A 26,123-nucleotide genomic window follows, 5' to 3' on the forward strand; every position below is an offset into this window, starting at 1 on the left:
TAGACGGATGTGATATGAATGATCCGTTAGAGTGGAAAGAGATATGAAGGAATCTTTTTTGGATGGCCATCCATATGTACATATTTTGGATGATATTTAGATGATCTCCTGCTGGGACTCCTCTCCTCGGCGTGGACCTTGGAGGCTTCGGTGGATTACGCCTCTGTTGATTGAAGACGGAAATAACGGGTTGTAAATGGTAGCCCAGGTTCACAATTCCGATGAAAACCGGTCGAATTCCACGAAATTTCGACGTTTCGACATGGCTCGGAATTAAGTTTTGATTGGTATTTCGAAGGTAAACAGTAGATTTGGTCGAAATTCAATTGAAATTTATCGAAAACCGTGATACCGATGGGGCTCGAGATTTAGTACTCAACCGGTAACTGAAACCCTGCTTGTAACCGTGTCTAACGGATGAAGGCGTAAATTCATTTCTGACTATTCGTGTACAAGGCGTATTTCTGATTTCGATGGTTTAATTGTTAATAATGTTAAATTGAACACCTTAACAAGGCCGGATCCGTGGCGCAATGGTAGCGCGTCTGACTCCAGATCAGAAGGTTGCGTGTTCGATTCACGTCGGGTTCAAAATCCCCGAACAAAATCCGGAAATATTTTTTTTATTTTTCCAACCTAATCCTTTTATTTATCCATTATATAGTTTTCCAGATCAGGTTTTCAAAGCTACTCTTATTTTTTTAGAACTAGCAAAATTGACCGTGCATTGCAACGGGAAGAAAAGATGAGAAAATTGATGAAAGGTTGATAAAGATTTACATCATCTAATACTTGAAATACAAATTTTCTAAAATATTTAGGTATTTTTTTAAGTAGATAGGTATATGATTAAATTATTTTACTAATAAAGTAAGTGTGAGAAATAAAATGTTATGGTTAGATTTAATTTTTACGAAATTCTCCATATTAATTACACTTTTTGAATTTTTATTAGGATTTCTAGAGCTTAATTGCTAATTTTGATAATACAAACATTATTTTAGCATTTATTTAAATAAAAATTCCGCTTTCTCTAAGGGTTATTTTCAGTCCATTTTCTTCTTCAGCCCGCAACCGAGCCGGCCCACTTTCCCTAGGCTGCAAAACCAAAGTCTAATTAGCCTCCCCAATTCCTCCTCTCCCTTATCTTGTGGACCATAACCAAAAAATCTAATTAGCCCGCACGTGGCCCAGCAGGGCTGCGGTTCGGCGTTGGAGGCTAGCCTAATACTCGATCAATATGAGCTGTTCGTTTTGATAGACGGCTCAGATTAGTTCCGAATCAATCAAAACCTTGGTGCCAAAAAAATCCTAACCCAAGCTTCATTCCTACCCCCACCGCCACCGCCGCCCTCCTCCCCACACCCAGCGCTGCCTTTCCTCGTCCCACGCCCCTCACCGGCGCCGTCTCTCCTTACCTCTCACCCCACCGACGGTGCCTCTTCCCCTTCTCTTCCCTCCCCTCTACCCATCGGTGGCGCCGCGCCCTCTCCCCCTCTCCCTCTTGTCTCGTCGGCACGGCGTGACGACAGCGGGGTATGGCCCGGAGACGGCGGCGACAGTCGTCCCTCCCTCTCGGCCTCTTTGTTTTTGTCGGCGACGGCACCTTCTCCACCCTCCAGATCTCGATGGCTTCCTGTGGGCAGATCTAGGCTTGGCAATTTTGCCCATGGGTCTGGGTATCCGCGCGAATACCCGGTCCGATGGGCACAGGCTTGGGTCTATTTTGTTGCCCATGGGCACGCCCGCCCTGAGACCCGAAAAAGTAGCGGGCAGCAACCAGGTTTTAATTTCTACCTGTGGATAACCCATGCCCAACCCATGGGTAACCCGTGTCAAAAGCCCGGTTCTTTTTCTCAACTTCAAACTTCAACTTTTTCATTTTCTGTTAGCACGCTTTTCAAACTATTAAATATGGTGTTTTTGATAAAAAGTTTTTATATAGAAGTTGTTTAAAAAAATAAATCTATTTTTCAAATTTATAATAGTTAATACTTAGAGCAAGTTTAATAGTATAGCCAACGACTAGTTCCAAATCGCTAATCTAATAACACATTCATACAATAGTTAACTATAAAAAAAATACTACATCACTAGAGCAAGTTTAATAGTATAGCCAACTACTAGCTCCAATACATCTATAGCCAATCTAATAGCTTATTCATACAATAGTTACATACTACACTATTAATACCTGGTCCCACCTGTCATAGACATACTGCGTCTTGAAGTTCGTGCTACAACTGGCTACAAATCTGTAACCCACTGCTCTTCTCTCTCCTTATTTATCTTCTTAAAATATGTTTGCAGCTGGCTTATAGCCTGCTATTGTACATGCTCTTAATACCCTGTCTCACCTCTCATACACACATAATATCTTAGAGTTCATGTTGCAGTTGGCTACAAATCTATAGCCCATTTTCTTCTCTCTTCTTTTTTCTTCTCGATATGCTGACTTATAGCCTGCTATTGTACTTGCTTTAGTTAATCATGTTTTGATGAGATTTCTTGTTTTACGTGCAACCAAAATCTATCTCCAAACCGCTGCATCGATCGGGGCCGTCCCTTCTGTTGGCCCATTTATAGCCCATTAATCAAAGAAGTATATATACTATTTGACCAAAACCTAACCTAATCCATCCACCCATGACCCATACATTCCCAGTGAGAAATTAGCGATTTTACCACCGCAAAATAATGGTTTCGCTAGAATACCATTGCTTTAAAGTGATTCACTACAATATCATCTTAAATTAAGTGGTGTTTACTAAAATACCATTTTTATTCTTTTTGTTAATAGAAAAATTTTTGCTCTATTTTACACTTTTCTCGGACCAAAATACCCCTACCTCTATCTTCTTTTTTCTCCTATGCCTAGGATATTGCAACCGTCCCAAATCTCACATATAGGCACAATAATCTCGCATATTTTGTCCCATCGACATAGATAGCCATTTTAACATCATATTAATTAAATCTAGGCATAAAATTGGATCACATGTAGGCGAGCATCATATTAATTAAATTCGAACAGCACGTAGACTTAAAATTGGATAGCATAGACATATAATTGAATTTAAAAAAAAATGTATATGCTATCCAATTTTATGTCTACGTGTTGTTCAAATTTAATTAATATGATGTTCGTTTATATGCGATCTAATTTTATGCCTATAGGTTGTACCTATATGCGAGATTTGGGACGGTTGCAATATGCTGGGCATGGGAGAAAGGAAAAGATAGTGGCATGGGTATTTTGGTCCGAGAAAAGAGTAAAATAGAGCAAAAATGTTTCTATTAACAAAAAAAAAATATGTTGGTGAACACCACTTAATTTAGAATGGTATTGTAGTGAATCACCTTAAAGCGATGGCAACACATTGTTTTGCGATGGTAAAATCGTCAATTTCTCGTTCACCTCCTACCGCCGAGGCTTTTAACTATTTGCCACTCTTATGAGTGATGCTTAATGATTTATTACTAGGCCCACATGTCATAGACAGTGAGTGACAAATTGTTAATTACCACGTTGCAGGAGTGATAAATAGTTAAATTCCCCCCTACCGCCCACGCTCAGGGCGGCGCAGGCAGTCAGGGGCATAGAGCGGCGCTCGGGCACGGGCTAGGCTGTGGGCAAGGGGTGCTCGGTCCAGGGACGGCGGTGGTGCAAGAAAGGGTTGCGCCCGGCGGCGACGGGTTCTAGGACGGTTGCTGCTCGTCCCTTGGGTGGCGACTGCTCGATCCAGGGACGACGATGGTGCGGGCAAGGGGTGCGAGAGGCGGCAGCGGCGCTGGCAAGGGGCGGCGGCGGCGTAGGCAAGGGACGGCGGCGGCAGAGGCGCAGGCAAGCGACAACAGAGCAGGTGCGGGCAAGCGGCGACATAGGCGCAGGCCGCAGGCAAGCTGCAACAACGGAGCAAAGTGTGAACCCGGACTGAGTACCTGTCTATCTTTGTGTTTTTCTTTACTGACGTAATATAATTAACATTGCAAATAATTTATTTTATTTTACACTGGTATTAGAGCATCAACAGCAGCATGATTCTTGGTTCTTAGTATTTTTAATGCATGAATCGAATTTTTTTTCGCCCTTCTTTACGGTTTTTTTTTCTTATCGCCTTTTTACAGACTTTTCTCCGCGTCAAATTGGATCAGACTTTCTTTTTCTTGTTTTTATGTTTTTTTTCGCTCATTTTTTTCCTTATTACGCACAACGGAAATTTTTTCAATTTTTTAAATAGTAGGGATAGAGATAGAGATTTTCATGATCTGGTCATGATCAGAGATTCTTTTTTTTATATATATATTTTAGAATTTCCATGATCTCTTCATGATCTGAGATTCTTTTTTTTTCTGTTTTTTAAAATTTTCTCTATTTTCATATTATTTTCGAACTCTTCTCTTCTTAGGAGTGAATCAAAATTTTATTCTTCCAGATCAGAGGTTTTCAAATCTATTGTTTTACAAAATTTTCTGATATCCTCATGATCAAAGATTCTATTTGTATTTTCAGATTTTTTTCCCGATCTCTTCGGTCCTTTTAAATTTAGAGGTTCTCATTTTTATTTGCTCCACAGAATCTTCGTCTACCTGCAGTCCCGTCGCTCTCTCACCACCAGCCATGGCCGCGGATCCCACCACCGGCGGCGGCGGCGCGGCGGGCCGGAGCCCCGAGGACGAGGTGGCGGAGTCCTTCTTCCGCGCCGCGCCGCCGCTCCGCGACCGGGACCGCGTCGCCGGGGACCTCGCCGCCTTCGTCGCCCGCCACGCCGGCAAGTCCCTCCCCCCCCCTCGCCTCCTCCTTCCCTCTCCTCCGATCTCATCTCCTTCGATGCGTCGCGTGGGTGGGTGAGTTGCTGATCTCGATCGTGTTTGGTGGTGGGTAGGGAGCGGAGGAGGAGGAGGAGGAGGGGGGAGGCTCGCCGGGGTGGTCTGCGTCACCTCCGGCGGCACGACGGTGCCCCTGGAGCAGCGCTGCGTGCGATACATCGACAACTTCAGCTCCGGCCAGCGAGGGGCCGCGTCCACCGAGTATGCTTAGTAACTCTCGTTGCTGTTCTTCTCTCTGCTTTGTACTACAACTGTTTGGTGCTAATTTTCAGCTTGCTGGTAAAATTCAGGTACTTTCTCAAAGCTGGCTACGCCGTCATCTTCATCTACCGCCGGTAAGTTCAAAAAGAAAAAAAAAGTTCAACAATTCAATTGTAAGTTCAGAGGAGCTGAAGTTGTTACTGCATGCTAGTTTACGATCATTGTGTAGATAGACAGTGCTTGGGACGTTTTTAGGGAATAAAGAAGAGACAAAAACCAGTGTAGATAGACAGTGCAAGCTGTTTTGTTTACTTTTCTTTCTTTTTTGATTTGTTTTAGTTCTCAATGCCCCATTTAGTGGAAGAGTTGTGAGTGACATCAGCGCCTCTTTGCAGTGGGAGCAAGCAACCTTACTGTAGGTTTCTTCCAGAGGATTCCTTTGTTGATTTATTCGAGCTTGGTGAAGAATCAGATATCCAAGGTTGGGGATTGATCCTAAATTATTTATATTTATGCCAACTGAATTATCTGTTGTTTTTGCTTCTTTTTTTCATTTTTAGATGTTTGACCTTAATTATAAACATTTATTGATATGAAATGAAAAGACTAAATGATAAACTCTCATGTAAGTTACTTACCTCAGTCCCAGAATCTCATGCCGCGGTTGTCAAGACAGCAATAAGAAATTATCGAAAGGTATAAACAGTTCTGTTTTAACTCCATGAAACTAGTCTCATGCGCTGGTTACAACTTACAACTGGTCAGACTGGTACAGTTGTGTGACCATTGGCTTGGTTTCCTTGATTGCAGGCGATTGATGAAGGCCTATTGCTGAAACTTCCTTTCACCACTATCTTTGAGTACCTTCAGGTTTTGCTCATTATTCCTACAGAAACGTGTTATCATATACACGCTATCATAAAGACAGAGGACTTAGTCAGTCTCACGAGAAAGGCCTAGGGGTCTTCCGGCTAGCACCACAAGGTGTGGGCTATTCGACCTGGGTTCGAGCCTCACCCCTATCTTAATAAATTTCGATCTGAGAGCCCTTCCTCTCATATCCAGTGTTTTTTTTTTCAGTCAGTCTCACACATAGCGATGCAAGTGGATCTGGATGGACTTGGCCCAATGGCCCATGCTAGTTCATTTGCTTGAATTATAATTCAAATGCATATATACATATTTGAGACTCATCAATTGAGTAAAATGGGCCAATGGCCAGGTGTCCAGTCCAATTGCATTTGTGCTCACACGTCCACTACTGCTGGTGTTTAAAACATTTTATACCTTGTTTCGTTGAATATATTACTATATGACTTAGCATTGCAAAAGAATTCAATCACGATCTGTCTCCAATACATTAAGGTGGGGAGATGACTGGATTTTGAAAATCCAGTCATAATTTAGACTGTCTTAGATATCGTATGCTTTAGGAACTTGCCAATTTTCTGTTATGTTCTACAGCAAAAGATTAACCTTGGCATACTGTTATACTGATGAGGAATCTGATATATCTCTTCTGCTTGTTTTTCCAATAGTTACTGCAAATGGTAGGTACGGCGATGAATTGCTTGGGACACCAAGGAATGTTTTACCTTGCTGCGGCAGTTTCTGACTTTTATGTTCCATGGGAAAGCATGGTAGGCTCTACTCTTCTGATCATTTCATTGTAGTAAAACAAACAAATAGCCTATATGTTCATTGCATTTGGTGTATATATCAGTTAATGATGCTCGTAGGCTTCTAGATGGTGTTTGTCATTGGACATTATAGGTGCCTGGCTTTTCCCTAAATCAGGGGATCCTTATTTAAGAGATCACAGCCCCCTCTTACTTACACCATGTTAGAGTTATACCATTTCAAAATCTTGAAACTCAGGAACCATGTATTGGTATTGAAACATATGATTTTTTTTCGTAACTAGTTATAAAAATGGTAGTTACGTAGCATAGTAATGGACTCCTTGTTATCAGATGTTTCATGTATATTGGCATATTGCACCCAATGCACTAGTAGTTGCAGGCAACATGGTCATTATGTACCTCGCGCATGTTTTGGCAGGCTAAACATAAAATCGAGTCAGCAAGTGGCCCTTTGAACATGCAACTCAATCAAGTTCCGAAGATGCTTTTCATTCTGAGAAAACAATGGGCTCCTTCAGCATTTTGTGTATCCTTCAAGGTTAGTTTGATGTATTTTCACACTTCCATATGGAGCTATGGTTGCTCAAGCTTTTTTCTGCATTAAAGAAAACCTCAGTGTACCTTCATTCTGCTCGTGTTACTCTCGAAATATCTTATTTTCTAGAGTCGAGATGACTAGACCCACCTTACTGCTGGCGCCTAATACATGCACATTACAGCTTGAGACGGACCCAGATATCCTTCTGCAGAAGGCAGAGGCAGCTCTGAGAAAGTATGGTATGAATGTCGTGGTCGCCAACGAGCTAGCGAACTACAAAGATGTAGTTGTGATGGTCACAAGCAATGGGAGGACAACCGTGCGAAGGCCCAGCAAGGAGGATGACGTCGAAGAACAGTTAATCGATCTCTTGGTAGAGATGCACTCTGAACACATCATGCAGCTCAATCAAGACCATCAGACGTGCACAAGCTGACATAACAATTATACTGAATGGAGTACAAGTATCAGAATTCTTGGCAACTACATCATCCAAAGTTGTTACAACTTACGAGCCACGAGCTGAACTATGAATATCATGACTTGTAAAAAAGAAAAAGAATAGCATATGCCCACAAATGGTGGTAAAGTATGCATGTACCACATTCAGGTGTCAATGTTACGCCTGGTGCTTCTGTAACTTACTACATGTTAATTCCCTGGGAAAGGGCCTTGGGAGATAGGCATGATTTTTTTTTCTAAGTTTTCCTTTTCTCAAATCATCTGGTTGTGATTTTTGGACGTTTTGTGTAGTCTTCCATGCTCCTGCTTCAAATTTTTCTTTTCTTTATAATAGCCTTTTTATCAGCTCATCTGGGGGCCAGGTTTGATGTGAAGTGCAACCACTCCTGTTAGTTTCGTCTTTCTCATTGCTACCTTCTTTCATTATGCAAATTTGAACAGCCAGATGCAAGCTCAAGGAAATTGGCTTGTACAATTTCAATTGACAAGTTGAGTAACAATAAACAATGTAGATTTCCAGCAAGAATCACTCCAGTCAGCGGTGGATTATATGTGTGGAAATTATTGAGATAGCGATTGTTTCCAAAACATAATGCATCATATGCTACCTGCCATATATTGTTTTGGTTTTGTTGACTGACGACTTGTTAGTTGCTTGCCAGGCTGACCACCATATCATCTTCCCCAGCACACATTTTCTTCAAATTTCATGGTACAATGGATCTGCTTGTGGGCGTCTCTACGGGGGTGACGAGACCCCTCCTGTCCAAGCTCTCAATGCTGCTGGACCAAGAGTACGGCAAGCTCAAAGGTGTGCACAAACATATCAAGTCCTTGAGAGATGAGCTGACCATCATGAATGCCACACTTCAGATGATTGCAAATTCTGAGGAGCTCAACCCTCAAATGAAAGATTGGAGGGACAAGGTACGCGAGCTTGCCTATGACATGGAGGATTGCATCGATGAATTTATTACTTTTGTTGACCATGAACATGATGGCCTGATGGCCTCCAAGGGATTCTTTCACAAGCTGAAGAAAGTAAAAGCTCGCTACAAGATTGCTAGTCAGATTGAAAAACTCAAGACCTGTGCTGTTGAGGTAAGCAAAAGGCAAATGAGGTATAATATTGTCCAATCAACACCTAGCTCCAGTACATCTTCTATTGACCCCTGACTACCAGCGCTTTACGAAGAGGTTGATAGACTTGTGGATATCGATGGTCCTAAGAAGCATATCATTGAGTGCTTAACCAAGTTTACCGAGGGTTCTTCTACGCAGCTTAAAGTGGTCTCGATTGTTGGTTGTGGTGGTCTTGGTAAGACTACTCTTGCAAAACAGGTCTACCAAACCATTAAAAGCCAATCTTCATGTTCAGCTTTTGTGTCAGTTTCTCGAAATCCTAATATGAAAAAGATCTTAAGGAACATTGCCGAAGGAGTGGGGATCATTGGTTACACAACAGATGATGATATCGAGCAAGTGATCGACAAATTCAGAAAACACCTCCAATGTAAAAGGTATGTCACCTATATTAATGAAATTACACTTTTAGCTAGACTGAAAGTTGCCAGTATTTTCAACAACTGTTTCTTGGACTTCCTGTAGGTGGCATTTCAATGGTATATGACAATCTATATATACCCATACTAATTGGACACTTCGATAGATTTCCACCGTTAGCGTAGAAAAACAAAGATGCAGCAACCCATCAATTGCAGGACCAAATTACAATGGCTTAGATTAAAAGAAGGATACATGACAAGCAAAACCTGCTAACAACAAATTTATATTTCAAAAATAAATTGACACTTTAGAGTACAACCTGGTGAATTATTATTTCCACATTTTGGAATTATTAGTTCAAGAAAATACCAAATTGATGCTCCATGATGAGCACAACTTGATAATTATTCATTCCAGAATTATGAATATTTAATTTACCAAAACGGTAAATTGAAAGGGTATGCCAATCTGAATCTTGGAATTCTTAAATCTAGAAAACAGTATCTTTTTTTAAGGATAGAAAACATTAAATTGATTTGTTTTGAATTTGGGAATCGATCTTTCCAAAGAAAAGGAAAAACATTTGTAAAAGTATTCTCAATTAGTTATTACAAATTATCTATATGAATTTCTCGAAGTGTATGCCAAGGGGATGGTGTAGCTAAAGGCTCAGATCTAGAAATAAGTTTCCGAGGGTTTATTTTTAAACTTTATTAAAAGAGTTCAAGAACAAAATACAATTTCATCACATACCTATCTGTATACATATCACCTTCCACGACACACTCAGTTCTAATATTACAGGTTATAAGCATTAAATACAGTGCAATCTTGTGAAAATGTGTTACAGGTACTTTTGTGATTGATGATGTATGGGATACAGAAGCATGGAAAGTTATCAGGCTTGCTTTGTTCGATAATAGAAGTGGCAGCAGAATCGTAGTGACCACACGAAATGCTTCAGTTGCATCAAATTGCTCAAGTGATGGTGGTTATGTTTATCACATGGAGCCTCTTTGCTTTGCTGACTCCAAAAGGCTGTTTTGCAAAAGGGCATTTGGCTTAGAGGAACTGTGTTATCCTCATCTGAAAGAAGTTCTGTATGGGATATTGGAAAAATGTGGTGGTCTACCGTTGGCTATTACTACAGTGTCTAGTTTGTTAGTGGATCAGCGCACAAAAGATGAATGGGAGAGGGTGCTAACTGCTATTGGCTCCACACTTGCGAACAATCCAGATGTTGGGAACATGACAAAGATATTATCTTTCAGTTACTTTGATCTTCCCCACCATTTAAGAACTTGTTTTTCTTACTTGAGTGTATTTCCAGAGGATTGTGAGATCGAGAAAAAACATTTGATAAATAGATGGATCGCAGAAGGATTCGTTCATGAAGAAAATGGCCAAAGTGCATATGAAGCTGGTGAGCGTTATTTTAATGATCTCATCAATAGAAGCTTGATCCAACCTGTTGATATAAAGTATGGTCAGGCGAGGGTGTGCCGAGTTCATGACATCCTTCTTGATTTCATCACATGCAAGGCAGCTGAAGAGAATTTCATCACCTCAGTGGATTCTGTAGATCATGGGCCAGTTTCAGATTACAAAGTCCGGAGGCTTTGTGTCGATAATCGCAACATACAAGAAAATATCCTACTGAGAGGCCTGATCCTCTCTCATGTTAGATCACTCACTATATTTGGGAATTTTCTGCAAATTCCTTTGTCCACATTCACAGCTCTACGTGTGTTGGACCTAGAATATTGTCAAATGTTGCAAGACCATCATCTTGCATACATTGAAAAGCTGTTTCATCTGAAGTACTTGAAGGTCAACTCAAATTTGATAACTGAACTCCCACAAAAAATAGCGATGTGTTTGGAAAATGGGATACAGAGGGTGGGAAATGGATATTATTTCCAGTTTTGGTATTTCCCTTGTTTGGGTAGGTTGGGATGGGATATGCAATCCTGCTGGATTGAGGAGTGGATATGTTGCTAGGCGAAATTACTAAAATGCCCTCGCCACTGTGACCCTTCTATAATATGTTGTTTCATCTACCCAGCTCATAGCATCATCAGATCTGAGGCTATCTGAGGCTGCTCTTCGGTGTAAGCAGCTGGCAGCAATCCACCGAGATCCTCGCGTGGGACGAAGGGTCCCGAAGGTGGTGAGGGACCAAGACCACGGATCGTTAGGCACATTTCTTTGTCATCCTTTCTTCAGTTTTTTTAACTTGTTTTTTTCATTTGGATTTGGATCTGGCTGCTTTGATGGATGCAAGTTGCCTAGACCAGTATGAATGTTCGGCTAGCTCATGTTCTGAGGATGGGACGTTCACCCCTTGGATGGTGGAATAAAATGTGATTTTTGAATTATAAAAGTTAACAAGTTTGGTTTTGTGAGTTTGTCCGTACGCTGGGATTCATGGCTGGATTCCTGAGCAACTTATTTCGTTGGGGACAGGACATCAATAAATCCATTTATTTTTTTTAGCGTTTCCCCCCTTCTTGTGAGGATTGTAAAACTTCTTTTCACCCATTTCCTTGGACAGGACATCAATAAATCCATTTTTTCCTTCCGTAAAAAAAAAACTTTTCTTTTTTGTTATGACTTCAATTGGCTTCAACCTCCGATCCGCCTATAGGGCTGAAAAGAATTTATATAGGGATGTCATATGAGTTTCATAACATTGAATGTGGAACTGTAGAATAAGTACTCATATATGCATGTATGTGTTCCCATGGGTCCTTCTGTATGATTGTATCATTAGTTGTCTAACATTTGGATAACCTACATGCACAGCAAATGGATGGACGGTGTGTCAGCATCTTGATGCACCATGGGGGTGTTTTTTCAAAAGAAGGTGTTTTAACTTATGATGGAGGAAAAATTAAAATTTTCCGAGATATCGATAAGGATGAAATGGAGTACTCTCGTTTAGTACAGATGGCTAAGGATGTAGGCTACAAGGATGGTGACAAATTATTTTTTGCCATTCCTGGATGCAGTCTTGATAATGGTATAGATCAACTCATAGATGATGCATCAATTTCTCGAATGATGGAGCATGGAAAGTACTGTAACTTTCTTGAAGTTTACATCCAGCATAAGCAGCATAATATTTCTGAAAATCCAATGCTCAATGAAGCCATCAAATGTACCTATTCTGATGAGGTACTACATATGTTTTTCTATATAGTTTTACATTTTTAACTACAGATGTGCATTCGGCTAGATATGGTGGTTGCTGCTTTTATTTTATTGTCGAGTGCTTGCTTGCTCATGTACTGTGTGCATTTTATATGTTATTTGTCTTTTGGTTTTCAATATTGTTGTCTTAGAATACATCCAATATCAACACTTTTGAAAATTTATATATTCCTACATGACAGACATGGCTCGCCCTCCACCTAATAGAGATATCGAAGTATTCCGCCGTCAAAGGAGACAACGTAGGCTGAAAATTATAATGGCACTCCAGATTGTTTTGCTGTACTGGATGGTACAAATAAAAAAGCGTTATTCTAGGATTATCAGAGAACCTTGTAGGTATGACCCAGCTAGTCGAACTAGAAGCTTGAATCAGTTAATATATGAAAGTGATATCCTTTGTATGCAACAACTTCGGATGGATAGGCGCTGTTTTTGGATTCTATGTTCATTGGTCAAGGATATTGGAGGATTAAAGGATACTAGGAATGTTACTGTTGAAGAGATGGTTGCTATATTTCTACACATATTAGCATATGATGAGAAAAGTCGATCCATGAGGTTTGATTATCAGCGGTCCCTGGAGACTATAAGTCGCCATTTTAATAAGGTTCTACGTGCAGTTCTAAAGCTTTCAACAATTTTGCTTAGAACTCCTGCACCAATCGAAGAAAATTGTACGATTAAAAGGTGGAAATGGTTTAAGGTAACTTAATGAATAACCAAAATAACCAAAATCTTTACATAAATTGTCTTTTTCGTAAATGGACTTACAGTACCTTTCATATGTAGGGCTGCTTAGGTGCACTAGATGGTACCTATATAAAAGTAACAGTGCCAACCGTTCATAAACCACGGTACCGTTCAAGGAAGAATTTCATTGCCACAAATGTTCTTGGTGTTTGCACACCAGACATGCAATTTATCTATGTCTTAGCTGGTTGGGAGGGATCAGCTGCTGATGGGCGGGTACTTCGTGGCGCATTATCGAGACCAAATGGCCTTAGGGTACCCCATGGTAAGGAATTTGGAAAACTGTAGGTTGTACATTTTGATCAAGTATGCATTATTTTTGTAATTCCAAAATATAACCTGTCAAACGTAGGTTATTATTACCTTGTGGATGCTGGGTACAAGAATTGTGAGGGATTTCTTGCACCATATAGAGGACAACGTTATCATCTAAGAAAATGGAAGAACCCACCAAAAAAACAGGAGGAAATGTTCAACATGAAGCACTCATCAGCAAGAAATACCATTGAAAGGGCATTTGGATTGCTAAAGAAACGTTGGGGCATCATTAGGAATGGATCATACTACCCTATAGATACTCAAGTTGGTATAATTCTTGCTTGCTGCTATCTTCACAATCTCATAAGACAACAGATGGACTCAGATCCATTTGAGGCTAAACTGGATGCTAGTACGATCATCGAAGGCAACGACCATGATGTAATTGATTGCACTGAATCATCGGCTGAGTGGTCGCGGTTTAGGGATGACCTTGCATCTCAAATTTGGAATGCAAAGAAACAAAAACAGAAAAAGTAACTCTGAAATTTGTAATGCTATGTCTTTTGTTGTGCTGTTTGTCCTAACTGTATTAGCTAGCATGGTAATTATTGCCATATGTCCTTTTAAAGTGTGTTAGTGCCCATGTTGTATTTTCCCTTTCATTTGCATGGAACCATGGACATGTAATTTGGGTAATGTATTATAATATTTATTTCGCGGCTCTACAATTTTTTCATGTTTTTTGTATTATAATCTTTTAATGCGTAGAATACCAAGATTGGAAGGAATAAAAAGGGAAACAAGAAGAGATCTATGAGTCCTCAGGTTAAGAGAGATAAGAGGATCTGGACAGCTGAAGAGGAGAATGTACTAGTTGATATTCTCCTTGAAATGAATGAGACTGGTTGGAAGGTGGATATAGGTCACAAGTCTGGGTACCTTTTACACATTGAGAAGGAGCTTGCTAAGAGGCTACCTAATTCCAAGATCAAAGCTGATCCCCACATACAGTCTAAAATTAAGGCACTTAAGAAGATGCTTTCTGCCATTATAGAGATTCAACAATTTGGGAGTGGATTTGGCTGGGATGATGAGAACAAAATGGTTGTTGGTGACAGAGATCAGTTCCTGGGTTGGGCAAAGGTGAATAATCTATCCAAACCTCTTGTTATATGTCTGTTGTTGCCTATTTACTTTTATAATGATATCTAATGCCATGATTTCTTACGAATAGTAACTATGTTAGTTATTTTATCCTGCTGTCAATGCTAATTATATTAGTTATTTTGTCATTTTAAGTCAGATTATAATCAATAATTACTTGTTAGTACATAGTTTGCATTCTCTCTTTGATTTTCGTTTTGTACATGCAAATATATATTTTGTTTCATATCATGTTAGACTAATGCAGTAAGGACAAAACATTTTTTTTCCACAGAGTCGAGGTTGTGCTGCTCTTTATATGAAGCCCTTCCCAAATTTTGATAAACTCAGTGAGATTTATGCTAGTGACTTAGCTAATGGAGAAGGTGCTAAAGGTCCTGGAGACTACATTGAAATTTGTGAAGATGCAACCAGTGGTTACAACCATAGCAGCGATGAATCTCAGGGACTATCTCATAGTGGCAACCATTCAAGTGGAACTAAACCAGGAGGTGGTCGTAAGAGGATGTTTGTAGAAGAAGATCATGTTGAGTCAGCGTTCGCAACTGTCTCAAAATCATTTCAAAGCCTTGCAGATGCTGAAAAGGAAGCACTTGACCGTGAAAAGGAGGTTGAAACAATGAGGTCACAATTGTTTGATGTCCTGTGTGCCCTTCCTGGTTTCACTCATGTTGAAATAGTGAAGGCAGCACGTATTATTGGGATAAATGAATCCACGTTGAAGCTCTTCTTTGGCACTCCAGATAAGTTGAAAGGAGAGTTTGTTCATCAGGTGGTTAATAGCACAATATAGTATGTGAATTTTACTCCTAGTCCATCACCCTTTTGCTGATACACAGAACCACGGGAAATTAATGGTTGCGAATGTTGTTCGTGCTTATGAAATTTGGCCATGCTTGATATTTTGGTGTAATTTTATTTTGTATGTAAGTAATGGTGGGCTCTGCAAGATATCAATGCCATCATGTGTTGCATGTATGTATTATGTGATCGTTGACTGCATTTTGAATGTTATATAGTAGTACCACTTATTATAGGGAGGGGTATTTTGGTCATTTTTCTAGAAACTTCCATTTCCCATCCATCAAACCAAACAAGGGATATAACTTTCCTTCAAATAATCTCCCACCTCACACTACCAGTATATCATTTCCATTTCCCAATGAGCATTTCCCATTAGCCAAACGGAGCCTAGGAGAATTGCGATATCTAGAAACTCTGGACATATCAAGGACCGGGATTGCAGAATTGCCGCCAAATATCGTAAGGCTTCAACGGCTGGCCCGTCTATATGTTTGCCATCGCACTATATTTCCAGATGGAATAATTGGACAGATGCAGAGCTTGGAAGAGCTAGACAAATTTGGTGTCTTCTCGTACAAACATGGGAAGCCTCTGAAAGAATTTGGTCAGCTAACTAAGCTGAGGTCGTTGAGCATAAGATGTGACTTACATTGGTCAACTGACTCCGAAGGAAGCCAAGCTGATGACCTTGATAGTTGCATGGAAAGTTTAATATCTTCTTGCACTGTTCGCAATCTGCGCATTCTCAAACTGTATAATAGTCCACTCTATTGCCCAATGTCACTGGACTCTTGGTGCTCTGCAGCTCCTACTACTAATAGACTCCAGAAGTTCCACATCACATTCTGTTACATCTCTAAGGTTCCAAATTGGATGAGCTCGCTTAGAAACCTCAAGGAACTAAAACTATACATCTACAGTTTAAGACCGGAAGATTTTGAGATCCTTGGAGAAATGCCCAGTTTAATCTTTCTCAATCTGAAAACTTTCTATGGCACCAATGGAAGAATATATGTTTGTGGTGATAATAAAGGATTCAGTAGTCTGAAATGTTTCTCCCTGGATATCATCTATTCTGGGACAGCAGTTGAGTTCGAAGCAGGATCGATGCCGAAGCTTGAACACCTCAAGCTTGAGTTCCCTCTGATTGAGATGGAGTCCCCCATGAGTGCTTCTGAGCTCGGCATCCGCCACCTCTCCAACCTCACCAAGGTTGATCTCGTTTTCTTGAGCTGCTTTCACTATGACAGCAATTACGACCCCGCCGCAGACAAGGAAGACAGCATCATCAAATCTGTTGCTACCCTTATAAAAGCTGTTGCTGAGGCACTTCCTAACAATTCCACTATCAAATTCGAATTAAGGTGGTGAAATGTGTTTATTGGTAAGTTCTCGGTGTATCAGAACTGAGGCATTGATCATCACTTTATTGTCCTAGTTGCAACAACTACTATATGGTCCTGAATTAGAAGATACCATACTGTCCAAGGTTAATTTGTCATCTTTTTTTTTTCTTAAATACGCAAGAGAGTTACATATCATTTCATTAAGAAGGGAGAGAAAAACAGGAATGGGGAAGGGAGCAGCGCCCACCCTCACCCTCACCCTCACCACCGATAGGTCTTAGCCTTTACATGAAAAAACACACAAACCTTTTTTCGAGAATACGCAAAAGAATTGTGCATCTTTGTATTAAGGTTTTGAAAGGAACAGAGTGTTACAAGATTTTAGCCCTGGGAGGCTATATTCAAGGAAAAAGAAAAACACACCACGTCACATGCCCACACGCCATGAGGAAACACAGCCACGAACAAGAACCTCCAAAATGACGCCTCCAAGAAGGTTACGACATGAAAAACGCCGCCATCGCCCATCCGAAAAGGATAAGGTTTTCACCTAAAGAATCCCATTTAAAAGAGGAGGGAGGCCCCTTGACAACACCCTCAAGAGGGTTGCGGCGCCCAAAGGCATCGCCGCTGCCATCCCAAAATTGGGATGGCTTTCACTTGGAACCTGGCTGCACCCCTCTTGCCGCTACCTCACCGACCACCAACCTTGTCAGCACGTGACCGACCATCCTGCTAACAGCACGACCACGACCACCCAATGCTACACGTTGGCTCGACCACGACCACGACCACGACCAAACCTGCGACCAACCAGCATCGCACTACGGCGACCAGCTAGCCTTCCTCCATGCCATCACCTCTAATGGGAGGGGCGACCGCCACCGCCCACCGCTATGCATCGGCAACCGAGGCGCCTCCCTAGGTCGTCGGCTCATCGCAGCTCCCCTAGCCGGTGACGCCGTTGTGAGAGGAGATAACCCTGCTGCCGCCGTCCTCACGGCCGGCCGGCTTTGTCGGCGGGTCGCTCGAGCGGCAGCAAGGCGGGAGGGGAAAGGAGGAGCGGCGGCGGAGGTCTTCGGTCTCTGCCCGTGTCGCCCTAAAAAACATACACACCTAAAAGACAACCTCACCTAAGTGGGGTTAGCAACCTATCAAGAAACTCTTTAGGATTGATCCAAACGATATAAGCCCCTGGCCATGATCCAAAGGATACATTCATTGGCCACTCTTTTTGATAACCGTAGTTACACTCGAATTGATGCCGTTGAACATGCAATTATTTCTACGCAATTTATGGTATCTTAGAAATTAATATCACAATTCCTCCTCAAGAACAGTAGAACACCTTTATTATTTCTTTCATGCTAACATTGCATCACTTGTTTCTCTCTTGCTATATATTCTCCTTCCGTTCTAGAAATTCATTTTGCTTAAAGTTCTTTACTGTGTTATGATTTAATGGCTCTATCTGACAATTGTGCATTTGTGTAATCTTCGCTAGTTTACATCGCAGCTGATCCTGTGTAACAGCACGAATGAAGATTCACCAGAGCTTCTGGAGACCAGGTGATAACGAGTTCTCCATCCTGTGTTCTCCTTTTGCTCCATTAGTAGGCTTCACACTATGCTGGTGTCACTGAAAGTTCACTGACACATTCACTCCTTGTGAAATCTGAATTCAACGGTTCAACTGCAAGCTGAGAAAACCCCCGCGTCACCCATGCGCAGACGACACGGGGGGGGGGGGGGGGGGGGGGGAGGGGTGAAACCCTAGCGCCGCCACCACCCTCCTTCCCCCTTCTCACCCACCTCGCCGCCGCCGGAGCTCGTCGCTGGAAATCTAGTCGGCGAGCCAGGATGGCGGTGGCGGGGCCTTGATGCAGCGACGCTCCACCTCAGGCGCAGGAGAGGTGGCGCGACTCTTGGAATGGGGGAGTTAGTGGCGGTGAGCCCTCCCGGCGAGGAAAGAGGCAGATCAGACACTGCCGCCATCGAATCCAGGCCCTACAGGTCCCCCTAGGCTGGATTTGGCCGGCGCGGCGGGGTGAACCGCTCGGCTGCCCGGCGGCGGCGGGAGCAGGAGAGGCACGGAGTGGTGTCAGCGATGCGCAGGGAGGCTAACATGGCGTGAGGAGGCACGGCCGATAGCGGCAGGAGGCCGGCATGGCGCGGAGGTGCCGCCGGCGACTGTGGGAGGCCGGTGCGAAGAGCGGAGGTTGGTTGGCAAGGGGTGTGTCTGCAGCGGTGTCCACGCGCCGACGGAGGATGGCAGGTGGTGGAGCAATGGAGTGTTAGCTATGGATCGAGAGGAGGCGAGCGGCGGGTGTAAACCTAGCTTCGAGCGTCATCTTCCCTCTTGGGGGCGATGTCCACTCGTGGGGTTGTCGGGTGAAAATCCTGTCTTGGTTCTCCCTGAGACCTCGATGGACGGCAGTGCTCGTCGTCGCTCTTTTCCCTGGAGACGTCCGTCTAGGAAGCCCTCTTGCCAAAACTTCTCTCGGACAGCTGGTGCAGGCTCGCTCTAGATGTCTTGTCCTCTTGCGGTGGCACCCTAGCTTGGCAAGTTGGCCACGTTGGACTGGCCTTAGGGGGGAGAGCGGTTTCATCTTCTCTCTCACCCTCTCCCCCTCAATCCCAAATACGTGGCTAGAGTTGAGTTTGGTGGTCGGTTGTTAGGGCTTGGTTTTGGGCGGTCTCGGCTGTAGCTTCCTTGTTGGTCTAGCGGCAGCCGGGCTAGTGCTAACTTTCTCCTTGGTTGCGTTTTGGTGCTATCAGTGCGTGGTGGAATTTTTTTTCCTTTCCTAGCTACTGCCTTCCAAGGTACTAGTCTTGTAATTTTTTCCTACTCCATTCAATGAATCATCGCGTTGTCTAGTGCTGATTGGTCAAAAAATACGAATTCAAACACCATGTGACATGTTCTGTTTGAATTTATCCTTTTTTTAAGGAAATGTGTCTTTTTGAATTTTGAAGTATGGGTTGATGACCAGGATTCCATTATGGGTTCGAGCTAAACTCATCAGCTAAAGATAAAATTATAAAAATATGATATAAATGAAAGACCTGGCTACCAGACAGTGACAAAATTTCAAGTCAAGGCCTAATCCAACTACTACATGATAGCAATAATATCGGGTAGCTTTTGTATTTCTGTGTGGTGTTCCTTAAAATCAGGCCGAAGGGACACCTTTAAGATTACAAAATGCACAAGAAAAAGCTCCCAAAGAGAGCAACTGCATGATGGCAAATATTAAATAATCCAAATGGGATAAGTTAATGGTGCATTAAGAAAACACTATTTGAAGTAGTATGCCTTAAGAGTTAATCATTAGTGCATCTTCTTTCTAAATACACATTCCCAGTTCCTAATCAGCTAGAAGTAACCTCCCTTCAGTGACATGCGCGCGCACACAAAAAAAAGGTAGAATTCATGTAGCAGAGAGCTAGCGCATAAGAGAGCATTAGAAGCAATGCTTGAGGATGCTTGCACAGAGAGATGATCAATTTAACACTCTCTTATCCAAGCTCTCTAAGCTGCTGGAAGACTGTAATTTCCTATCACTATCATCATCTCAAGATTTTTGCCACAAAACACTCTACTCAACTTAGGAATTGGTTGATGTTAGGATGATGCAATTACAGTTACAAATTTATGATGGTGATGTCATCACGACATTGCTCTTCCTAATTTAAGGCCGCATATATCCGGTTGGATGTAGAGGCCGGGTAAAAAAATACCCTTCTCTAAAAAAAAATCACGACATTGCTCTTCATTTACACAGCTTGAGGTATTTGGCTACAAAGAAATGATAGGATCTTCAACGGAGCTTATGGCATGGTTATGCAAGTGGTTGACTCCATCATCGCCATGTGCAAGACATTCGATGATGCACAAGATGAGTAGCCTTCGATTACTTCTCTAGTCGCGTTGCATTCTCTTAAAATTCTGTTCTTTTCCCTCTTGCATGCCCCTAGCTAGGGAGATATTAGGATCCTTGTAACCTGAATGATGTGAAAACTCTATCTCTTACCTTCCTGAAATGAAATCGGCAGAGCTCCTGCCCTTACCCCTCGGAAAAAAAAACATTGTTCTTCATTAAAACAACCTATTCCCTATTTCTAATACTTGTCACATTTTTCCTTTTTTTTTCCAAATCACAAATATCAAGGAAACAATTCCAGATGAAGTTTTGGGAAATAAAAAGGTGACCAAAATTTTGTACAGTAATATCTCTGATTGATCAAAGTAGATGAAAGGTGTGTTTAGTTCACGCCAAAATTGGAAGTTTGGTTGAAATTGGAAAGTTGAAAGTTTGTGTGTGTAGAAAAGTTTTGATGTGATGGAAAAGTTGGAAGTTTAAAGAAAAAATTTGGATCTAAACTCGGCCGAAGAAAGGCGTGAATATCAATTATTCTCTGCATGATCAAATGATGGCTGCCATCTCTTTGAAAAGGAGATTGGCCCTCACAGATTGTACTGGACATAAATCAAAATAAATCAACTAAATATAATACAACAACTTGAGGTCAAGCCACTAGCTAATTGACAAAGCTGCTGCCAAACTTTGTACATGCCAGGCACATTATGACCAGTGACAACTACAAACTAAATATTTGCAGGTGACAAACCAGAGACCCACAAGAGAAAACTCATTGCTAGTTTCTATTATGACATGCACATGTGAATTATCACTTCAACAAGTTGCCTAATAGAAAATCGAGACAAAGATGGAAAGGACACTTTTTATGATTTTAGAAAAATAAAGCAGCTGCAATTGGTGTAGTGTATCATCTTCTGTCTGAATGCAAATAGACAATTCCTTTTCTCCCTTTTGAAAGGAGTGCTGCCTATATCAACTGAACATAATCACACTACCATATTATCACACTCTCACTTCCTTAGCTCGCATGTAGCATAGAATCCAGACACAGGAGAGCAATGGCGGCAATGCATGTGGATGCTTCCACAGGGGTGATGAACACTCTCCTACCCAAGCTCTCCAAGCTTCTTGAAGAGTACACAAATATCAAAGGCGCCGCGCGCAACCAAATTACCTTCCTGAGAGATGAGTTGAGTAGCATGAAGCCTGTGCTAGAGATGCTTGCAGATGTAGATGATGGGCTCGATCCTCTGAAGAGGGAATGGCGGGACAATGTGCGTGAGCTGGCCTTCGACATCGAGGACTACACTGATTCTTTCGTGATCCGTGTTAGCCATGAAAGTGATGAACTGCCTACTGGCTTCAAGGGGTTCTTCCGCAAATTGAAGAAGTTGAAGGCTTGCCCTGAGATCGCTGATGCGATCGATGAACTGATCAAGAAATGTGCAATGGAGGGAAGCAAGAGGCACAAAAGGTATAATTCTGTCAATGTGGCATCCAACTCTAGCACTTTTGGTGTTGATCCTCGCATGCTGATGTTTTATGATGAAGTTGATAAACTTGTGGGAGTCAATCGTGCAAAGAAACATATAATTGAATGGTTTACCAAGGAGAAAGATGAGAAAAATCTCAAGGTACTGACATTCGCAGATTTTGGAAGTCTTCGCAAGTCTAATCTTGCCATCAAAATCTACTCTCAGCTGGAAGACCAATTTCAGTGCACATTTTTTTTGTCATTGTCTCGAAATCTCTGTAGAGAAAAGATTTTGAGAATGATTCATACAAACCTAGGGATCACCTATAATACATCAGATGACGAAGAGAAACTCATTGATAGAATAAGAGACTACCTCAAAGATAAAAGGTAAACCTTGTGATTTGTAACACTGCTATGTACTCTTTACTACTACCTCTGTATTTAATATGACAGTATGAAACTATTGACTTTATTCGGTGTTTGGTGTACAACTTTAACCACTATTTTTCTATTAGAATAAAATGGTAATATCTAACAGAATTATAATTTTGTAAAAGTACTTATAAGAAGAAACTATTCATATGTTTTTTGTGTTTCTAAATGAAATATTTTGAGTTATTAATGGTCAAAATTAATAAAGTTTGACCGAATAAAGTCGATAGTGTCATATATTTAAATATGGTGGGAGTACTTTTCTACATTTCTTTAATCACAAAACAGATCATGACATGGACTGCACACATTTATTGAGCAATTATAATTAGTTATCTCAATATATATTTACAATCTACTGCCTTTTTTCTGTTCACAAAGAGCGTAAATATGTGCTAGAGACTAGTGGCAATCCTGTGCTTAACTTATGCTTCTTTAGTTTCAAATCAAGTGGACTTGAGCTAGCTGCAAGCAAATACTTTTGATAGATATGATCAATTGATCATCTATATTCAATTAATTTAATGCTGATGGCAGCTTTATATGCTTAAAAGATATTGATATCTAGCTTTGCTAAAATTCTATAATAGGTACTTCATTGTGATTGATGATGTGAGGGACGCAGAAGCATGGAAAGCTATTGAGCTTGCTTTGTTCAACAACACATGTGGTAGCAGAATTGTTATAACAACACGTAATTCCACAGTTGCATCATGTTGTTCACATGATGGTGGTTATGTCTATCGAATGGAACCTCTTAGCCTCAAAAACTCCAAAATGTTGTTTTTCAAAAGAGCATTTGGTTCCGAGGATTTGCCAAATCCTCAATTGGAAAAAGTATCTGATGGGATATTACAGAAATGCGGCGGCCTTCCATTGGCTATTATGATCATGTCTAGCTTGTTAGCCGATCAGAATGAAGAAGATGAATGGAAAAGGGTGCTAACTGCTATTGGTTCTGTACTTGCAAAGGACCCAGATGATGATATCATGAAAAGTATATTATCTCTCAGTTACTATGATCTTCCTCACCATTTAAGAGCTTGTTTATTGTACCTGAGCATATTTCCAGAAGATTACGAGATCAACAAACAACGTTTGATAAATAGATGGATCGCGGAAGGATTCATTCTCGAAGAACAAGGGTTAACTTCATATGAAGTTGGTGAACGCTATTTTAACTATCTTATCAATAGATGCTTGATCCAACCAGTTGGTTCAAAGCATGGTCAAGCAAAGGCATGCCAAGTTCATGGCATCATTCTTGATTTCCTCGCATGCAAGGCTTCTGAAGAGAATTTTGTTACCCCATTCAATGATGATGCAGAGCAAGGGCTTGTTTCAGAAAACAAGGTCAGGGTTCGTAGGCTTCATGTGAATAATCACAACAAAAAGGAGGTTGCCAGATTAACAGGCCTAGTTCTCTCTCATGTTCGATCGCTTACTCTTTTCGGTGATTTTGGGAGAATTCCTATGTCAGCATTCACAGCTCTTCGTGTGATGGATCAAGAAGATAATTGGGACCTAGGAGGAAACTGGGGCTTAGGAAGCAACCATCACATGGCGCATATCGAAATGATGTTACATCTGAGGTACTTGCGTCTAAATTCCCCTTTATTAGATTTTGTGCTCACTGCAAGAACAGGAGGGTTGGAGAATCTAGAAACACTGGACCTACTAGGTGTGTCAGTTGTAGAACTGCCTTCAGCTATCACAAGGCTTCGCCGATTGGCCCGGCTTTATATCTCTCACTTAGCTAGATTTCCTAAAGGAACAATTGCAAAGTTGCAGAGCTTGGAAGAGCTAAGCGAGTTTGGTTTCGTGTCGTTCCACCAACAGTGGGAATGCTTGCAAGAATTTAGTCAGCTAACCAAGCTGAGGATGTTGAAGGTAAAATGGGATTTTGATTGGTCTTTTGTTCAAGATGAGGAGGGCCTTCAGAGTTATATGCATGCTTTAATTTCTTCATGCAATGTTCATAATCTATATATCGGCAATATCCGCATTTGGCCGGGTCCTTACCCACTTTCACTGGAATCTTGCTGCCCTACTACTACTTGTAGCCTCCAGAAGCTGCACATCACATATTGTTTCATCTGTAAGGTTCCAAATTGGATGAGCTCACTTGGAAATCTCAAGGAATTAAAGCTTTATATCTACTGTCTAAGAGCAGAAGATGTTAAGATACTTGGAGCAATACCAACCTTGATTTTTCTCAAGCTAAAAACCTTTTACGGCACCGATGGGAGGATCTTTATCCCTGGTTATAAAGGATTCAGATGCTTGAAATATTTTGGCCTGGTCATGATATCTTGTGGAACCACACCAGAATTTGAAGAAGGATCAATGCCAAACCTTGAACATCTCAAGCTTAGGTTCTGTGTTCATGAGATGGAGTGCATAAATGGTGCTACCGATTTCGGCATCCGGCACCTCTCCACCCTCAACAAGGTTGAGGTCCATATCTATGGGTGCTCAGTTAGTCACAAAGACTATGATCCAGAGGCTGATAGGGAAGATAGCAATGCCAAAAATGCTGCTTTCCTCATCAAAGCCGCCGTTAAGGCGCTTCCGAACCGTGTCACTTGCAGTTTTGAACTAGCAAAAACTTATGGAAACATTGGAACTTTCCATGGGCTTATCAAAATTGTAAGTCACCTGTAAGAAATACTAGGATTTGTCGTTTGATTCGTTTCATCCTCTAAGTTGTTACTAGTCCTACATTTCTTTCTTTCATCCTGCAAATTCTATGTAATTTGATATTTAATACCACATTTAATATATGTTATCCCTCACTTGTTACTCCCATGTTTGGGTCAATTTTCTTATGGTGTTTGATGCAGTTGAATCGACATAATGGAATATCGGTTGAGAGACTCCTTCAAGAAATGCTTAAGTCGAGGGTGAAGCAAATGATTCAAAACAATATGGCGCGGGCACGGGGCATCTTCTAGACAGAAATGGTAAATTGAAGAGGTGAGCGAGAGTTCTCTCACTGACTCCACCAGTGCAATGTTTCATGTCAATATGATCCCACAATATCATAAAGAAAATAACTCATATTCATTCATTTCCATGTATTGGCACATCAAACAGGATGAGACGAACCAAGACGAAAGTGAAGAACACGTTGGGAATGAATTGCAGATGGTGTGCTATGAAAGGTGCAGTTTGTGTGCTAGCTGCTAGAGAGCTGGAGTCAGCGAATCCACTATAAATTTCTACAACTCTATTGAAATTTCTTGGAGTATCTGTTGAAGTCTTTGTTTGTTGTGGTTGTTAGTGTACAATTTGGAGCTGCTCTGTGTTGGTTTGAGTCGAATGGTGATTTAAAGTATGTACCTATCTGTTAAACCTGGTGCTTCTATAATTCTTCATATAAATAAAGTGAGTTGGGTTTAGTCCCACATCTGTAATTGATGATGGGGGAGCACGACTTAAAAAGGTGGGGGCAATCCTCACCATCAGACTAGTCTTTTGGGTTGTGTAGGTTCAGGATCTAAAGTCGTGGCTTCGGTTGAACCTATGGTGGAGCAGGCCCTGACCTGGGTGGCCCATGGTTGGTGGGCCGGGCTGCGCACTCTAACAAGACCTAAAGTTGTGACTTCG

The 26,123-nt window shown here is 41.4% G+C and overlaps 2 protein-coding genes, 1 non-coding gene and 1 pseudogene across 5 annotated transcripts; all 4 read left to right on the plus strand.

The window, feature by feature from the left end:
* The first annotated feature begins 519 nt into the window (after positions 1–519).
* Positions 520–591, plus strand: TRNAW-CCA (transfer RNA tryptophan (anticodon CCA)). The gene has a single exon. It is a non-coding gene; the product is annotated as a tRNA-Trp (tRNA).
* A 3,062-nt stretch (positions 592–3,653) lies between these two features.
* On the plus strand, positions 3,654–7,914 carry LOC127782852 (phosphopantothenate--cysteine ligase 2). Of its 2 annotated transcripts, XM_052310125.1 has the most exons (10): positions 3,654–3,921; positions 4,578–4,776; positions 4,891–5,031; positions 5,121–5,165; positions 5,427–5,512; positions 5,675–5,727; positions 5,842–5,901; positions 6,570–6,671; positions 7,093–7,212; positions 7,394–7,914. In XM_052310125.1, exons 2-10 carry the CDS (start codon positions 4,622–4,624, stop codon positions 7,646–7,648), a joined length of 1,017 nt encoding a protein of 338 aa, XP_052166085.1. In that variant the 5' UTR covers positions 3,654–3,921; positions 4,578–4,621; the 3' UTR covers positions 7,649–7,914. The 2 variants fall into 2 exon arrangements, with proteins under 2 accessions (XP_052166085.1, XP_052166086.1); XM_052310126.1 differs by lacking the exon at positions 3,654–3,921 and having other exon boundaries at positions 4,563–4,776.
* A 141-nt stretch (positions 7,915–8,055) lies between these two features.
* Positions 8,056–18,294, plus strand: LOC127782045 (disease resistance protein RGA5-like; annotated as a pseudogene).
* A 3,334-nt stretch (positions 18,295–21,628) lies between these two features.
* On the plus strand, positions 21,629–25,950 carry LOC127781663 (disease resistance protein RGA5-like). Of its 2 annotated transcripts, none has more exons than XM_052308670.1 (4): positions 21,629–22,469; positions 23,105–25,163; positions 25,358–25,490; positions 25,611–25,950. In XM_052308670.1, exons 1-3 carry the CDS (start codon positions 21,664–21,666, stop codon positions 25,466–25,468), a joined length of 2,976 nt encoding a protein of 991 aa, XP_052164630.1. In that variant the 5' UTR covers positions 21,629–21,663; the 3' UTR covers positions 25,469–25,490; positions 25,611–25,950. The 2 variants fall into 2 exon arrangements, with proteins under 2 accessions (XP_052164630.1, XP_052164631.1); XM_052308671.1 differs by having other exon boundaries at positions 21,629–22,079.
* The last annotated feature ends 173 nt before the right edge of the window (positions 25,951–26,123 follow it).

Source organism: Oryza glaberrima, chromosome 8 (genome assembly GCF_000147395.1).
Source record: "Oryza glaberrima chromosome 8, OglaRS2, whole genome shotgun sequence".
Taxonomy (NCBI): Eukaryota; Viridiplantae; Streptophyta; class Magnoliopsida; order Poales; family Poaceae; genus Oryza; species Oryza glaberrima.

Coding starts and splice junctions, on each gene's coding strand:
- LOC127782852 (XM_052310125.1), top strand. CDS start 4,622: ATGGCCGCGGATCCCACCACCGGCGGCGGCGGCGCGGCGGGCCGGAGC. Junction 5,166..5,426: donor GTCATCTTCATCTACCGCCG/GTAAGTTCAAAA, acceptor GCCTCTTTGCAG/TGGGAGCAAGCAACCTTACT. Junction 5,513..5,674: donor TGAAGAATCAGATATCCAAG/GTTGGGGATTGA, acceptor TACTTACCTCAG/TCCCAGAATCTCATGCCGCG.
- LOC127781663 (XM_052308670.1), top strand. CDS start 21,664: ATGGCGGCAATGCATGTGGATGCTTCCACAGGGGTGATGAACACTCTC. Junction 22,470..23,104: donor GACTACCTCAAAGATAAAAG/GTAAACCTTGTG, acceptor ATTCTATAATAG/GTACTTCATTGTGATTGATG. Junction 25,164..25,357: donor TCCATGGGCTTATCAAAATT/GTAAGTCACCTG, acceptor TGTTTGATGCAG/TTGAATCGACATAATGGAAT.